The 17,293-nt window shown below is 45.1% G+C and overlaps 1 protein-coding gene across 3 annotated transcripts in view; it reads left to right on the forward strand.

Moving 5' to 3' along the window:
• The first annotated feature begins 5,566 nt into the window (after positions 1-5,566).
• Positions 5,567-17,293, forward strand: part of LOC139385891 (syntaxin-1A-like) — a 198,912-nt gene continuing 187,185 nt past the window's right edge. The window contains exon 1 of one of the 3 annotated variants that reach the window (XM_071131179.1): positions 5,567-5,999. In XM_071131179.1, the coding sequence (XP_070987280.1) occupies positions 5,967-5,999 (33 nt within the window). In that variant the 5' untranslated portion in view covers positions 5,567-5,966. The remainder of the gene's footprint in view (positions 6,000-17,293) is intronic. The other 2 variants (XM_071131178.1, XM_071131180.1) reach the window with 2 other exon arrangements.

A 17,293-nucleotide genomic window follows, 5' to 3' on the forward strand; every position in this document is an offset into this window, starting at 1 on the left:
CCATTCTTCTGGACTAGATCATTTCCCCTCTCTGATCTTTGACCCATTCTTCTGGACTAGATCATTTCCCCTCTCTGATCTTTGACCCATTCTTCTGGACTAGATCATTTCCCCTCTCTGATCTTTGACCCATTCTTCTGGACTAGATCATTTCCCCTCTCTGATCTTTGACCCATTCTTCTGGACTAGATCATTTCCCCTCTCTGATCTTTGACCCATTCTTCTGGACTAGATCATTTCCCCTCTCTGATCTTTGACCCATTCTTCTGGACTAGATCATTTCCCCTCTCTGATCTTTGACCCATTCTTCTGGACTAGATCATTTCCCCTCTCTGATCTTTGACCCATTCTTCTGGACTAGATCATTTCCCCTCTCTGACCTTTGACCCATTCTTCTGGACTAGATCATTTCCCCTCTCTGATCTTTGACCCATTCTTCTGGACTAGATCATTTCCCCTCTCTGATCTTTGACCCATTCTTCTGGACTAGATCATTTCCCCTCTCTGATCTTTGACCCATTCTTCTGGACTAGATCATTTCCCCTCTCTGATCTTTGACCCATTCTTCTGGACTAGATCATTTCCCCTCTCTGATCTTTGACCCATTCTTCTGGACTAGATCATTTCCCCTCTCTGATCTTTGACCCATTCTTCTGGACTAGATCATTTCCCCTCTCTGATCTTTGACCCATTCTTCTGGACTAGATCATTTCCCCTCTCTGATCTTTGACCCATTCTTCTGGACTAGATCATTTCCCCTCTCTGATCTTTGACCCATTCTTCTGGACTAGATCATTTCCCCTCTCTGATCTTTGACCCATTCTTCTGGACTAGATCATTTCCCCTCTCTGATCTTTGACCCATTCTTCTGGACTAGATCATTTCCCCTCTCTGATCTTTGACCCATTCTTCTGGACTAGATCATTTCCCCTCTCTGATCTTTGACCCATTCTTCTGGACTAGATCATTTCCCCTCTCTGATCTTTGACCCATTCTTCTGGACTAGATCATTTCCCCTCTCTGATCTTTGACCCATTCTTCTGGACTAGATCATTTCCCCTCTCTGATCTTTGACCCATTCTTCTGGACTAGATCATTTCCCCTCTCTGATCTTTGACCCATTCTTCTGGACTAGATCATTTCCCCTCTCTGATCTTTGACCCATTCTTCTGGATTAGATTCTTCTGGATTTTTCCCCTCTCTGATCTTTGACCCATTCTTCTGGATAGATCATTTCCCCTCTCTGATCTTTGACCCATTCTTCTGGACTAGATCATTTCCCCTCTCTGATCTTTGACCCATTCTTCTGGACTAGATCATTTCCCCTCTCTGATCTTTGACCCATTCTTCTGGACTAGATCATTTCCCCTCTCTGATCTTTGACCCATTCTTCTGGACTAGATCATTTCCCCTCTCTGATCTTTGACCCATTCTTCTGGATTAGATCATTTCCCCTCTCTGATCTTTGACCCATTCTTCTGGACTAGATCATTTCCCCTCTCTGACCTTTGACCCATTCTTCTGGACTAGATCATTTCCCCTCTCTGACCTTTGACCCATTCTTCTGGACTAGATCATTTCCCCTCTCTGACCTTTGACCCATTCTTCTGGACTAGATCATTTCCCCTCTCTGATCTTTGACCCATTCTTCTGGACTAGATCATTTCCCCTCTCTGATCTTTGACCCATTCTTCTGGACTAGATCATTTCCCCTCTCTGATCTTTGACCCATTCTTCTGGATTAGATCATTTCCCCTCTCTGATCTTTGACCCATTCTTCTGGACTAGATCATTTCCCCTCTCTGATCTTTGACCCATTCTTCTGGACTAGATCATTTCCCCTCTCTGATCTTTGACCCATTCTTCTGGACTAGATCATTTCCCCTCTCTGATCTTTGACCCATTCTTCTGGACTAGATCATTTCCCCTCTCTGATATTTGACCCATTCTTCTGGACTAGATCATTTCCCCTCTCTGATCTTTGACCCATTCTTCTGGACTAGATCATTTCCCCTCTCTGATCTTTGACCCATTCTTCTGGATTAGATCATTTCCCCTCTCTGATCTTTGACCCATTCTTCTGGACTAGATCATTTCCCCTCTCTGATCTTTGACCCATTCTTCTGGACTAGATCATTTCCCCTCTCTGACCTTTGACCCATTCTTCTGGACTAGATCATTTCCCCTCTCTGACCTTTGACCCATTCTTCTGGACTAGATCATTTCCCCTCTCTGATCTTTGACCCATTCTTCTGGACTAGATCATTTCCCCTCTCTGATCTTTGACCCATTCTTCTGGACTAGATCATTTCCCCCTCTCTGATCTTTGACCCATTCTTCTGGACTAGATCATTTCCCCTCTCTGATCTTTGACCCATTCTTCTGGACTAGATCATTTCCCCTCTCTGATCTTTGACCCATTCTTCTGGACTAGATCATTTCCCCTCTCTGACCTTTGACCCATTCTTCTGGACTAGATCATTTCCCCTCTCTGATCTTTGACCCATTCTTCTGGACTAGATCATTTCCCCTCTCTGATCCTTTGACCCATTCTTCTGGACTAGATCATTTCCCCTCTCTGATCTTTGACCCATTCTTCTGGACTAGATCATTTCCCCTCTCTGATCTTTGACCCATTCTTCTGGACTAGATCATTTCCCCTCTCTGATCTTTGACCCATTCTTCTGGATTAGATCATTTCCCCTCTCTGATCTTTGACCCATTCTTCTGGACTAGATCATTTCCCCTCTCTGATCTTTGACCCATTCTTCTGGACTAGATCATTTCCCCTCTCTGATCTTTGACCCATTCTTCTGGACTAGATCATTTCCCCTCTCTGATCTTTGACCCATTCTTCTGGATTAGATCATTTCCCCTCTCTGATCTTTGACCCATTCTTCTGGACTAGATCATTTCCCCTCTCTGATCTTTGACCCATTCTTCTGGATTAGATCATTTCCCCTCTCTGATCTTTGACCCATTCTTCTGGACTAGATCATTTCCCCTCTCTGATCTTTGACCCATTCTTCTGGACTAGATCATTTCCCCTCTCTGACCTTTGACCCATTCTTCTGGACTAGATCATTTCCCCTCTCTGACCTTTGACCCATTCTTCTGGACTAGATCATTTCCCCTCTCTGATCTTTGACCCATTCTTCTGGACTAGATCATTTCCCCTCTCTGATCTTTGACCCATTCTTCTGGACTAGATCATTTCCCCTCTCTGATCTTTGACCCATTCTTCTGGATTAGATCATTTCCCCTCTCTGATCTTTGACCCATTCTTCTGGACTAGATCATTTCCCCTCTCTGATCTTTGACCCATTCTTCTGGACTAGATCATTTCCCCTCTCTGATCTTTGACCCATTCTTCTGGACTAGATCATTTCCCCTCTCTGATCTTTGACCCATTCTTCTGGATTAGATCATTTCCCCTCTCTGATCTTTGACCCATTCTTCTGGACTAGATCATTTCCCCTCTCTGATCTTTGACCCATTCTTCTGGATTAGATCATTTCCCCTCTCTGATCTTTGACCCATTCTTCTGGACTAGATCATTTCCCCTCTCTGATCTTTGACCCATTCTTCTGGACTAGATCATTTCCCCTCTCTGACCTTTGACCCATTCTTCTGGACTAGATCATTTCCCCTCTCTGACCTTTGACCCATTCTTCTGGACTAGATCATTTCCCCTCTCTGACCTTTGACCCATTCTTCTGGACTAGATCATTTCCCCTCTCTGATCTTTGACCCATTCTTCTGGACTAGATCATTTCCCCTCTCTGATCTTTGACCCATTCTTCTGGACTAGATCATTTCCCCTCTCTGACCTTTGACCCATTCTTCTGGACTAGATCATTTCCCCTCTCTGACCTTTGACCCATTCTTCTGGACTAGATCATTTCCCCTCTCTGATCTTTGACCCATTCTTCTGGACTAGATCATTTCCCCTCTCTGACCTTTGACCCATTCTTCTGGACTAGATCATTTCCCCCTCTCTGACCTTTGACCCATTCTTCTGGACTAGATCATTTCCCCTCTCTGACCTTTGACCCATTCTTCTGGACTAGATCATTTCCCCTCGAGCTGCATATTCCATTTTAAATGTTTGATGTGGACCTTTTGTTTGAAAGCTTGAATTAAACATGTTCTCTAACATGTCTTTAACTGCACTGTTGGTAAAGGCCTTGAGAGGAAGCCATTTCACGGTAAGGTCAACCAACACCTGTTGGTAAAGGCCTTGAGAGGAAGCCATTTCACGGTAAGGTCAACCAACACCTGTTGGTAAAGGCCTTGAGAGGAAGCCATTTCACGGTAAGGTCAACCAACACCTGTTGGTAAAGGCCTTGATAGGAAGCCATTTCACGATAAGGTCAACCAACACCTGTTGGTAAAGGCCTTGTGAGGAAGCCATTTCACGGTAAGGTCAACCAACACCTGTTGGTAAAGGCCTTGAGAGGAAGCCATTTCACGGTAAGGTCAACCAACACCTGTTGGTAAAGGCCTTGAGAGGAAGCCATTTCACGGTAAGGTCAACCAACACCTGTTGGTAAAGGCCTTGTGAGGAAGCCATTTCACGGTAAGGTCAACCAACACCTGTTGGTAAAGGCCTTGAGAGGAAGCCATTTCACGGTAAGGTCAACCAACACCTGTTGGTAAAGGCCTTGAGAGGAAGCCATTTCACGGTAAGGTCAACCAACACCTGTTGGTAAAGGCCTTGTGAGGAAGCCATTTCAGGGCATGTGACAAATAAAACTTGATTTGATAGATTTGTTTCATAGGCCCATATCAATCCCAGTGGTTAGTCATGTAATTTAGAGGCCAGTAGTCATGTAATTTAGAGGCCAGTAGTCATGTAATTTAGAGACCAGTAGTCATGTAATTTAGAGGCCAGTAGTCATCCCAGTGAATATTCATGTAATTTAGAGGCCAACAGTCATCCCAGTGAATAGTCATGTAATTTAGAGGCCAACAGTCATCCCAGTGAATAGTCATGTAATTTAGAGATCAATAGTCATGTAATTTAGAGGCCAATAGTCATCCCAGTGGTTAGTTATATCATTTAGAGGCCACTAGTCATCCCAGGCATGTGGGCTACATGTAATTATTTTGAGATATGCCGTATTACATTGTCGATAGTCTCGTTCATCTGAATGCAGTTATTAACTGAACAACACGTGTCTTATCTCTGTAATAATAAACATGTTCTCTACACGTGACTCAGCTCTTCTCCATGCTGTTGGAAGTGTCTATGAACGAGATCACTACTGCACAGACACATGACATTGGTAATGAGTCCAAACGATGTATTAATGGCGTAATGTATTTTATAATTTCGCATAATGCATGTATAGATTAGTTCGTACGTAATCGGGTAGCAATCATTAGGAATCGATTAATAAAGTAGGCGACAGGTCGACAATAATTTCAACCCTGCTGTCTTTATTACCTATAGAGGCCGCTCGTGCACAACAAATAGCTTCCTCCAGAAATGACATCCCCACTATCAAGGCTCACTTGGGCGTTATCGTCGTCTAGGCGACGTGTTAAACCGTGTCCATTCCTTGTTATCGCCTGTGGTCTTTTAGGCCAATTTGAATGATTGAGTGGAGGGGTAAAAAAATACGTTGCATCAGAATGTATTTTGATATGGGGATATAATCTGTTGCAATGAACACTGGGGATTCATGTGTGAAAAAAACGGGTGGCCTAGCCTCACCTTTCAAGCGCGTCAACCCCGAGGGAGTCCCACCTTCCAAAAACACGGACGAGGAAATCACGCTACTAGCTTGCCATCCAGCAGCCGTTTGAAGCGCGCACTCGACGTTTGGACACCCTTCTGCTCTTTTTGCCACCGCTCTTTTGAAGATTTTAGAAAATATCAAGAATAAGCGAGGAAACCATCACCACCACCACATTCATAAAGGGGCGTTACGGAGAGAGTCGGACAAAGTGTAACATAAGTGATGATGAAAGACCGCACGCAAGAACTTCGACAGGCGAGTTGACACTTGTTTTTTTTGTCGATCTATAAATAGTCCGTTTATAGTTATCGAAGAAGGAATGGTCACAGTGGCAATTGTATCTGACTGTAGGCTATTGTAGACTATTCAAACGTTTGATGGAATAACTGGACATTATAAATTAGCGGGAATGTCTTAGTGGGAAACATTGTGCCAAGCAACAGTTGTCAAATTGGACTAGATGAGGAAAAAGTATATATTTTTTAAAACAATCTAGCTTACTTTGGATATGACAACTTATTTACTGTATTATTAACCTATGGTGACAATTGCTCCTGGTTATAATGAAAAAGGTCCTATAAATGAGTTTGAGGTGGGGTCTGGGGTGGTACATATATAAAGTGTGACCATTGGTGACCATGGTCTCCCATATTACAGACATCTTATCATAAATAACAGCTCCAGCGCCGATTATCGAGGCGTTGCCTGCATTTTTGTCAATAGACAATGAACGAGAGAAACTGGGCTATATTTTCACAGTCCACCGCGAAGAGAGGTTCGAGATGGCCACTCCAGACTCACTCCACATTTGTTTTTCCTGGAATTGCACATTTCCATTGCGCTTTCATCACCATATGGGCGAGCAGCTGGCATGTGGGCACTGGACACCTCACTGTGCGTAACGCTATTACGCGCAAATGTATACAGTACGGTTGACTTATCCACGAGGATTCTCTCTTATATGAATCTCCGTCGAAAGAATGATGTTGAATTTCAACCTGGTAACGACCTGGTAACAAATTCCATTGTAAAGCCACTCTCCAATAGCTGGTATAGGTGATACTTTTGGTGGGACCCGAAAGAGAGGACACATGGTAGGACCATGGTGTGTCCTGGGTTCTCCAAGGATTTGTGGGATGGTGTTCGAGAGAGAGACGAGGCATTTCATTCCAGTGTCATGTATAGACTCTGTGTTGTTAAGCACTGAGAAAATCCCAGTCCCCTGATTAATACATTTGTGTGTGCATGACAATTGATTTGATTTGGGTAAAAAACCTACACAATAATAATGTGTTCCCAGATGATAACACTAAGAAGTATTAATTAAAACACTAATTTCCAGATTGGTCCTTGACGGTAAAATAATCAATCAAGCCCATTTGATTTAATGGCTGTTGTTTTTTACAAACCATTTGTCACCAAGTAAAAACAGCAACCAGGAGAGGGGTTCTAGTTATTTATATAGCCTGCTAGGAGTGTAGTTGACTTTCCCTGTCTGAATATCACCTCTACCTCACTCTTTCTGCACACCTGCTAATCACTGAGCCGCTGTCCCTGATGGTGGAGGGAGGGGTGGCGGTGCAGGAGAGACTGTTGATAGGATGGAACTGACCAATGGTGAATGAATGAAGAACCTTACCACACCTACATTTTGATTGTGTTTTTTCCTTTAAGGTGTTGGAGCAGATTTGCTGTCGGTGTTCGTTATCTCATGTGAGAAGTGGGGTGGGTGGGTGTTTGTGTGTGTGTACGCACCATCAGACTCTGTCTGAGGGGCCTTGGATCTCACGAGAGTGAGGCTATTGTCAGACCTGTGTAAGTGCCAATTAAGCTGAGGAGAATAGTGGGGAGGAGAGAGGAGAAAACGCTGGAAACAATTTACAACTCCAACTTCACCAGAGATCGCTGTATGAATTGGCCCCAGAGGGGAATTCACTTCGCTTCCCCCAGACACACTGCCTCTCCCCCTCCCAGAGACACTGCCTCTCCCCCTCCCAGAGACACTGCCTCTCCCCCTCCCAGAGACACTGCCTCTCCCCCTCCCAGAGACACTGCCTCTCCCCCCCAGAGACACTGCCTCTCCCCCTCCCAGAGACACTGCTTCTCCCCCTCCCAGAGACACTGCCTCTCCCCCCCAGACACACTGCCTCTCCCCCCAGACACACTGCCCCCCCCCCCCCCCCAGACACACTGCCCCCCCCCCAGACACACTGCTCCCCCCCCCAGACACACTGCCCCTCTCCCCCCAGACACACTGCCTCTCTCCCCCCCAGACACACTGCCTCTCTCCCCCCCAGACACACTGCCTCTCTCCCCCCCAGACACACTGCCTCTCTCCCCCCCAGACACACTGCCTCTCTCCCCCCCAGACACACTGCCTCTCTCCCCCCCAGACACACTGCCTCTCTCCCCCCCAGACACACTGCCTCTCTCCCCCCCAGACACACTGCCTCTCTCCCCCCCAGACACACTGCCTCTCCCCCCCAGACACACTGCCTCTCCCCGCCCCCCCAGACACACTGCCTCTCCCCCCCCCCCAGAGACACTGCCTCTCCCCCCCAGAGACACTGCCTCTCCCCCCCAGACACACTGCCCCCCCCCCCCCCCAGACACACTGCTCTCCTCCCCCCCCAGACACACTGCCTCTCCTCCCCCCCCAGACACACTGCCTCCCCCCCCCCCAGACACACTGCCTCTCCTCCCCCCCCAGACACACTGCCTCTCCTCCCCCCCCAGACACACTGCCTCTCCTCCCCCCCCAGACACACTGCCTCTCCTCCCCCCCCAGACACACTGCCTCTCCTCCCCCCCCAGACACACTGCCTCTCCTCCCCCCCCAGACACACTGCCTCTCCTCCCCCCCCAGACACACTGCCTCTCCTCCCCCCCCAGACACACTGCCTCTCCTCTCCTTGTTTTTTTGCTTGCACATTTTCTAAAAATAAGAAAATTGAAATATGACATTCATGTAAGTATTCAGAGCCTTTACTCAGTACTTTGTTGAAGCATTTACAGTGATTACAGCCTCGAGTCTTCTTGGGTGTGACGCTACAAGCTTGGCACACCTGTAATTTGGGGAGTTTCTCCCAATCTTCTCTGCAGATCCTCTCAAGCTCTGTCAGGTTGCATGGGGAGCGTCGCTGCGCAGCTTTTTTCACGTCTCTACAGAGATGTTCGATCGGGTTCAAGTCCGGGCTCTGGCTGGGCTACTCAAGGACATTCAGAGACTTTGGGTCATTGTCCTTTTGGAAGGTGAACCTCCACCCCAGTCTGAGGTCCTGAGCACTCTGAAGCAGGTTTTCATCAAGAATCTCTCTGTACTTTGCTCTGTTTGTCATTCCCTCGATCCTGACTAGTCTCCCTGTCCCTGTTGCTGAGAAACATCCCCACAGTGTGATGCTGCTGCCACCACCATGCTTCACCGTAGGCATGGTGCCAGGTTTCCTCCAGACGTGACGCTTGGCATTCAGGCCAAAGTCTTCAATCTTGGTTTCCTCAGACCAGAGAATCTTGTTTCTCACGGTCTGAGAGTCCTTAGATGCCCTTTGGCAAACTCCAAGCGGGCTGTCATGTGTCTTTTACTGAGGAGTGGCTTCCGCCTAGCCACTCTACCATGAAGGCCTGATTGGTGGAGTGCTGCAGAGATGGTTGTCCTTCTGGAACATTCTCCCATCTCCACAGAATACTTTCTGACTGAATGTAAGTCTACAGTAGGTAGAACTACCTCTAGGGTAGAGGGGGATCTGAACCACCTCACTACCTCTAGGGTAGAGGGGGATCTGAACCACCTCACTACCTCTAGGGTAGAGGGGGATCTGAACCACCTCACTACCTCTAGGGTAGAGGGGGATCTGAACCACCTCACTACCTCTAGGGTAGAGGGGGATCTGAACCACCTCAATACCTCTAGGGTAGAGGGGGATCTGAACCACCTCACTACCTCTAGGGTAGAGGGGGATCTGAACCACCTCACTACCTCTAGTGTAGAGGGGGATCTGAACCACCTCACTACCTCTAGTGTAGAGGGGGATCTGAACCACCTCACTACCTCTAGTGTAGAGGGGGATCTGAACCACCTCACTACCTCTAGTGTAGAGGGGGATCTGAACTACCTCTAGTGTAGAGGGGGATCTGAACCACCTCACTACCTCTACCCTAGAGGTAGCGAGAGAGTTAAGTTTATAGCCTAGTCTTTAGCCTATTCCTCTCCTCCTTTGAATGTCCTTCCCTCTTTCGTGATTGATCTCTCTCTCTCTCTCTCTCTCTCTCTCTCTCTCACTCTTTTCTCTACTGGTGAGTCATGATGAATCATTAAGAGCCTCCTCTCCTCTCCTCATAGTGTAACCCTGTTAGTCAGTGTTACTAGCAGACAGGGCCAGTGACATGTCTCTGTGGGGTTAGAGTGACACATTAACTAATAGGATAGATGTGGAACAGTGACCTAGCGACCAAGTGTGTTTGTGTGCCAGTTGAAAAAAACAACTATTGATTCAATTTGAGGGGAAAGCCTTGACTCCTGATGTTGTTCTGGGGGTTTCATTCATTATTTCTGTGAATTTTGTCTGTCTCTCTGTTCCCAATGTCCTTTCCTGAGCTTCTCATGACCATGGTTTCCTAGTCTCAGTAGTGACAGGTTGTGTCTCTAGTGACCATGGTTTTACAGTCTCAGTAATGACAGGTTGTGTCTCTAGTGACCATGGTTTTACAGTCTCAGTAGTGACAGGTTGTGTCTCTAGTGACCATGGTTTTACAGTCTCAGTAATGACAAGTTGTGTCTCTAGTGACCATGGTTTTACAGTCTCAGTAATGACAGGTTGTGTCTCTAGTGACCATGGTTTTACAGTCTCAGTAGTGACAGGTTGTGTCTCTAGTGACCATGGTTTTACAGTCTCAGTAATGACAGGTTGTGTCTCTAGTGACCATGGTTTTACAGTCTCAGTAATGACAGGTTGTGTCTCTATGTAACATGGTTTTACAGTCTCAGTAATGACAGGTTGTGTCTCTATGTAACATGGTTTTACAGTCTCAGTAATGACAGGTTGTGTCTCTATGTAACATGGTTTTACAGTCTCAGTAATGACAGGTTGTGTCTCTATGTAACATGGTTTTACAGTCTCAGTAATGACAGGTTGTGTCTCTATGTAACATGATTTTACAGTCTCAGTAATGACAGGTTGTGTCTCTAGTGACCATGGTTTTACAGTCTCAGTAATGACAGGTTGTCTCTAGTGACCATGGTTTTACAGTCTCAGTAATGACAGGTTGTGTCTAGTGACCATGGTTTTACAGTCTCAGTAATGACAGGTTGTGTCTCTAGTGACCATGGTTTTACAGTCTCAGTAATGACAGGTTGTGTCTCTAGTGACCATGGTTTTCTAGTCTCAGTAGTGACAGGTTGTGTCTCTATGTAACATGGTTTTACAGTCTCAGTAATGACAGGTTGTGTCTCTATGTAACATGGTTTTCCAGTCTCAGTAATGACAGGTTGTGTCTCTAGTGACCATGGTTTTCCAGTCTCAGTAATGACAGGTTGTGTCTCTATGTAACATGGTTTTACAGTCTCAGTAATGACAGGTTGTGTCTCTATGTAACATGGTTTTACAGTCTCAGTAATGACAGGTTGTGTCTCTAGTGACCATGGTTTTACAGTCTCAGTAATGACAGGTTGTGTCTCTAGTGACCATGGTTTTACAGTCTCAGTAATGACAGGTTGTCTCTAGTGACCATGGTTTTACAGTCTCAGTAATGACAGGTTGTGTCTAGTGACCATGGTTTTACAGTCTCAGTAATGACAGGTTGTGTCTCTAGTGACCATGGTTTTACAGTCTCAGTAATGACAGGTTGTGTCTCTATGTAACATGGTTTTCCAGTCTCAGTAATGACAGGTTGTGTCTCTATGTAACATGGTTTTACAGTCTCAGTAATGACAGGTTGTGTCTCTATGTAACATGGTTTTACAGTCTCAGTAATGACAGGTTGTGTCTCTATGTAACATGGTTTTACAGTCTCAGTAATGACAGGTTGTGTCTCTATGTAACATGGTTTTACAGTCTCAGTAATGACAGGTTGTGTCTCTAGTGACCATGGTTTTACAGTCTCAGTAATGACAGGTTGTGTCTCTAGTGACCATGGTTTTACAGTCTCAGTAATGACAGGTTGTCTCTAGTGACCATGGTTTTACAGTCTCAGTAATGACAGGTTGTGTCTAGTGACCATGGTTTTACAGTCTCAGTAATGACAGGTTGTGTCTCTAGTGACCATGGTTTTACAGTCTCAGTAATGACAGGTTGTGTCTCTAGTGACCATGGTTTTCTAGTCTCAGTAGTGACAGGTTGTGTCTCTATGTAACATGGTTTTACAGTCTCAGTAATGACAGGTTGTGTCTCTATGTAACATGGTTTTCCAGTCTCAGTAATGACAGGTTGTGTCTCTAGTGACCATGGTTTTCCAGTCTCAGTAATGACAGGTTGTGTCTCTATGTAACATGGTTTTACAGTCTCAGTAATGAAAGGTTGTGTCTCTATGTAACATGGTTTTACAGTCTCAGTAATGACAGGTTGTGTCTCTAGTGACCATGGTTTTACAGTCTCAGTAATGACAGGTTGTGTCTCTAGTGACCATGGTTTTACAGTCTCAGTAATGACAGGTTGTGTCTCTAGTGACCATGGTTTTACAGTCTCAGTAATGACAGGTTGTCTCTAGTGACCATGGTTTTACAGTCTCAGTAATGACAGGTTGTGTCTAGTGACCATGGTTTTACAGTCTCAGTAATGACAGGTTGTGTCTCTAGTGACCATGGTTTTACAGTCTCAGTAATGACAGGTTGTGTCTAGTGACCATGGTTTTACAGTCTCAGTAATGACAGGTTGTGTCTCTAGTGACCATGGTTTTACAGTCTCAGTAATGACAGGTTGTGTCTCTAGTGACCATGGTTTTCTAGTCTCAGTAGTGACAGGTTGTGTCTCTATGTAACATGGTTTTACAGTCTCAGTAATGACAGGTTGTGTCTCTATGTAACATGGTTTTCCAGTCTCAGTAATGACAGGTTGTGTCTCTATGTAACATGGTTTTACAGTCTCAGTAATGACAGGTTGTGTCTCTATGTAACATGGTTTTACAGTCTCAGTAATGACAGGTTGTGTCTCTAGTGACCATGGTTTTACAGTCTCAGTAATGACAGGTTGTCTCTAGTGACCATGGTTTTACAGTCTCAGTAATGACGGGTTGTGTCTAGTGACCATGGTTTTACAGTCTCAGTAATGACAGGTTGTCTCTAGTGACCATGGTTTTAAAGTCTCAGTAATGACAGGTTGTGTCTCTAGTGACCATGGTTTTCTAGTCTCAGTAGTGACAGGTTGTGTCTCTATGTAACATGGTTTTACAGTCTCAGTAATGACAGGTTGTGTCTCTATGTAACATGGTTTTCCAGTCTCAGTAATGACAGGTTGTGTCTCTAGTGTCCATGGTTTTCCAGTCTCAGTAATGACAGGTTGTGTCTCTATGTAACATGGTTTTACAGTCTCAGTAATGACAGGTTGTGTCTCTATGTAACATGGTTTTACAGTCTCAGTAATGACAGGTTGTGTCTCTATGTAACATGGTTTTACAGTCTCAGTAATGACAGGTTGTGTCTCTAGTGACCATGGTTTTACAGTCTCAGTAATGACAGGTTGTGTCTCTAGTGACCATGGTTTTACAGTCTCAGTAATGACAGGTTGTCTCTAGTGACCATGGTTTTACAGTCTCAGTAATGACAGGTTGTGTCTAGTGACCATGGTTTTACAGTCTCAGTAATGACAGGTTGTGTCTCTAGTGACCATGGTTTTACAGTCTCAGTAATGACAGGGTGTGTCTCTAGTGACCATGGTTTTCTAGTCTCAGTAGTGACAGGTTGTGTCTCTATGTAACATGGTTTTACAGTCTCAGTAATGACAGGTTGTGTCTCTATGTAACATGGTTTTCCAGTCTCAGTAATGACAGGTTGTGTCTCTAGTGACCATGGTTTTCCAGTCTCAGTAATGACAGGTTGTGTCTCTATGTAACATGGTTTTACAGTCTCAGTAATGACAGGTTGTGTCTCTAGTGACCATGGTTCTACAGTCTCAGTAATGACAGGTTGTCTCTAGTGACCATGGTTTTACAGTCTCAGTAATGACAGGTTGTGTCTAGTGACCATGGTTTTACAGTCTCAGTAATGACAGGTTGTGTCTCTAGTGACCATGGTTTTACAGTCTCAGTAATGACAGGTTGTGTCTCTAGTGACCATGGTTTTCTAGTCTCAGTAGTGACAGGTTGTGTCTCTAGTGACCATGGTTTTACAGTCTCAGTAATGACAGGTTGTGTCTCTAGTGACCATGGTTTTACAGTCTCAGTAATGACAGGTTGTGTCTCTAGTGACCATGGTTTTCCAGTCTCAGTAATGACAGGTTGTGTCTCTAGTGACCATGGTTTTACAGTCTCAGTAGTGACAGGTTGTGTCTCTAGTGACCATGGTTTTACAGTCTCAGTAATGACAGGTTGTGTCTCTAGTGACCATGGTTTTCCAGTCTCAGTAGTGACAGGTTGTGTCTCTAGTGACCATGGTTTCCTAGTCTCAGTAGTGACAGGTTGTGTCTCTAGTTACCATGGTTTTCCAGTCTCAGTAGTGACAGGTTGTGTCTCTAGTGACCATGGTTTTCTAGTCTCAGTAGTGACAGGTTGTGTCTCTAGTTACCATGGTTTTCCAGTCTCAGTAGTGACAGGTTGTGTCTCTAGTGACCATGGTTTTACAGTCTGTAATGACAGGTTGTGTCTCTAGTGACCATGGTTTTACAGTAGTGACTGGTTGTGTCTCAGTACCATGGTTTTACAGTCTCAGTAATGACAGGTTGTGTCTCTAGTGACCATGGTTTCCTAGTCTCAGTAGTGACTGGTTGTGTCTCTAGTTACCATGGGTTTCCAGTCTCAGTAGTGACAGGTTGTGTCTCTAGTGACCATGGTTTTCTAGTCTCAGTAGTGACAGGTTGTGTCTCTAGTGACCATGGTTTTACAGTCTCAGTAAAACAGGTTGTGTCTCTATGTAACATGGTTTTACAGTCTCAGTAATGACAGGTTGTGTCTCTAGTGACCATGGTCTCAGTAGTGACAGGTTGTGTCTCTAGTGACCATGGTTTTCCAGTCTCAGTAGTGACAGGTTGTGTCTCTAGTGACCATGGTTTTACAGTCTCAGTAATGACAGGTTGTGTCTCTAGTGACCATGGTTTCCTAGTCTCAGTAGTGACAGGTTGTGTCTCTAGTGACCATGGTTTTCTAGTCTCAGTAGTGACAGGTTGTGTCTCTAGTGACCATGGTTTTACAGTCTCAGTAGTGACAGGTTGTGTCTCTAGTGACCATGGTTTCCTAGTCTCAGTAGTGACAGGTTGTGTCTCTAGTGACCATGGTTTCCTAGTCTCAGTAGTGACAGGTTGTGTCTCTAGTGACCATGGTTTTCTAGTCTCAGTAGTGACAGGTTGTGTCTCTAGTGACCATGGTTTTACAGTCTCAGTAGTGACAGGTTGTGTCTCTAGTGACCATGGTTTCCTAGTCTCAGTAGTGACAGGTTGTGTCTCTAGTGACCATGGTTTTCTAGTCTCAGTAGTGACAGGTTGTGTCTCTAGTGACCATGGTTTTACAGTCTCAGTAATGACAGGTTGTGTCTCTAGTGACCATGGTCTCAGTAGTGACAGGTTGTGTCTCTAGTGACCATGGTTTTCTAGTCTCAGTAGTGACAGGTTGTGTCTAGTGACAATGGTTTTACAGTCTCAGTAATGACAGGTTGTGTCTCTAGTGACCATGGTTTTACAGTCTCAGTAATGACAGGTTGTGTCTCTAGTGACCATGGTTTTCTAGTCTCAGTAGTGACAGGTTGTGTCTCTAGTGACCATGGTTTTACAGTCTCAGTAATGACAGGTTGTGTCTCTAGTGACCATGGTTTTACAGTCTCAGTAATGACAGGTTGTGTCTCTAGTGACCATGGTTTTCCAGTCTCAGTAATGACAGGTTGTGTCTCTAGTGACCATGGTTTTACAGTCTCAGTAGTGACAGGTTGTGTCTCTAGTGACCATGGTTTTACAGTCTCAGTAATGACAGGTTGTGTCTCTAGTGACCATGGTTTTCCAGTCTCAGTAATGACAGGTTGTGTCTCTATGTAACATGGTTTTCTAGTCTCAGTAGTGACAGGTTGTGTCTCTAGTTACCATGGTTTTCCAGTCTCAGTAGTGACAGGTTGTGTCTCTAGTGACCATGGTTTCCTAGTCTCATTAGTGACAGGTTGTGTCTCTAGTGACCATGGTTTTACAGTCTCAGTAATGACAGGTTGTGTCTCTACGTAACATGGTGTTCCAGTCTCAGTAATGACAGGTTGTGTCTCTAGTGACCATGGTTTTCTAGTCTCAGTAATGACAGGTTGTGTCTCTAGTGACCATGGTCTCAGTAGTGACAGGTCGTGTCTCTAGTGACCATGGTTTTCTAGTCTCAGTAGTGACAGGTTGTGTCTAGTGACCATGGTTTTACAGTCTCAGTAATGACAGGTTGTGTCTCTAGTGACCATGGTTTTACAGTCTCAGTAATGACAGGTTGTGTCTCTAGTGACCATGGTTTTCTAGTCTCAGTAGTGACAGGTTGTGTCTCTAGTGACCATGGTTTTACAGTCTCAGTAATGACAGGTTGTGTCTCTAGTGACCATGGTTTTACAGTCTCAGTAATGACAGGTTGTGTCTCTAGTGACCATGGTTTTCCAGTCTCAGTAATGACAGGTTGTGTCTCTAGTGACCATGGTTTTACAGTCTCAGTAGTGACAGGTTGTAAAACCATGGTCTCTGTCACTACTGTGTAAAACCATGGTCACTTGTCATTACTGAGACTGGAAAACCATGGTCACTAGAGACACAGTCTCAGTAATGACAGGTTGTGTCTCTATGTAACATGGTTTTCTAGTCTCAGTAGTGACAGGTTGTGTCTCTAGTTACCATGGTTTTCCAGTCTCAGTAGTGACAGGTTGTGTCTCTAGTGACCATGGTTTCCTAGTCTCAGTAGTGACAGGTTGTGTCTCTAGTTACCATGGTTTTCCAGTCTCAGTAGTGACAGGTTGTGTCTCTAGTGACCATGGTTTTCTAGTCTCAGTAGTGACAGGTTGTGTCTCTAGTTACCATGGTTTTCCAGTCTCAGTAGTGACAGGTTGTGTCTCTAGTGACCATGGTTTTACAGTCTCAGTAATGACAGGTTGTGTCTCTAGTGACCATGGTTTCCTAGTCTCAGTAGTGACTGGTTGTGTCTCTAGTGACCATGGTTTTACAGTCTCAGTAATGACAGGTTGTGTCTCTAGTGACCATGGTTTCCTAGTCTCAGTAGTGACTGGTTGTGTCTCTAGTTACCATGGGTTTCCAGTCTCAGTAGTGACAGGTTGTGTCTCTAGTGACCATGGTTTTCTAGTCTCAGTAGTGACAGGTTGTGTCTCTAGTGACCATGGTTTTACAGTCTCAGTAATGACAGGTTGTGTCTCTATGTAACATGGTTTTACAGTCTCAGTAATG

Source organism: Oncorhynchus clarkii, chromosome 27 (genome assembly GCF_045791955.1).
Source record: "Oncorhynchus clarkii lewisi isolate Uvic-CL-2024 chromosome 27, UVic_Ocla_1.0, whole genome shotgun sequence".
Taxonomy (NCBI): Eukaryota; Metazoa; Chordata; class Actinopteri; order Salmoniformes; family Salmonidae; genus Oncorhynchus; species Oncorhynchus clarkii.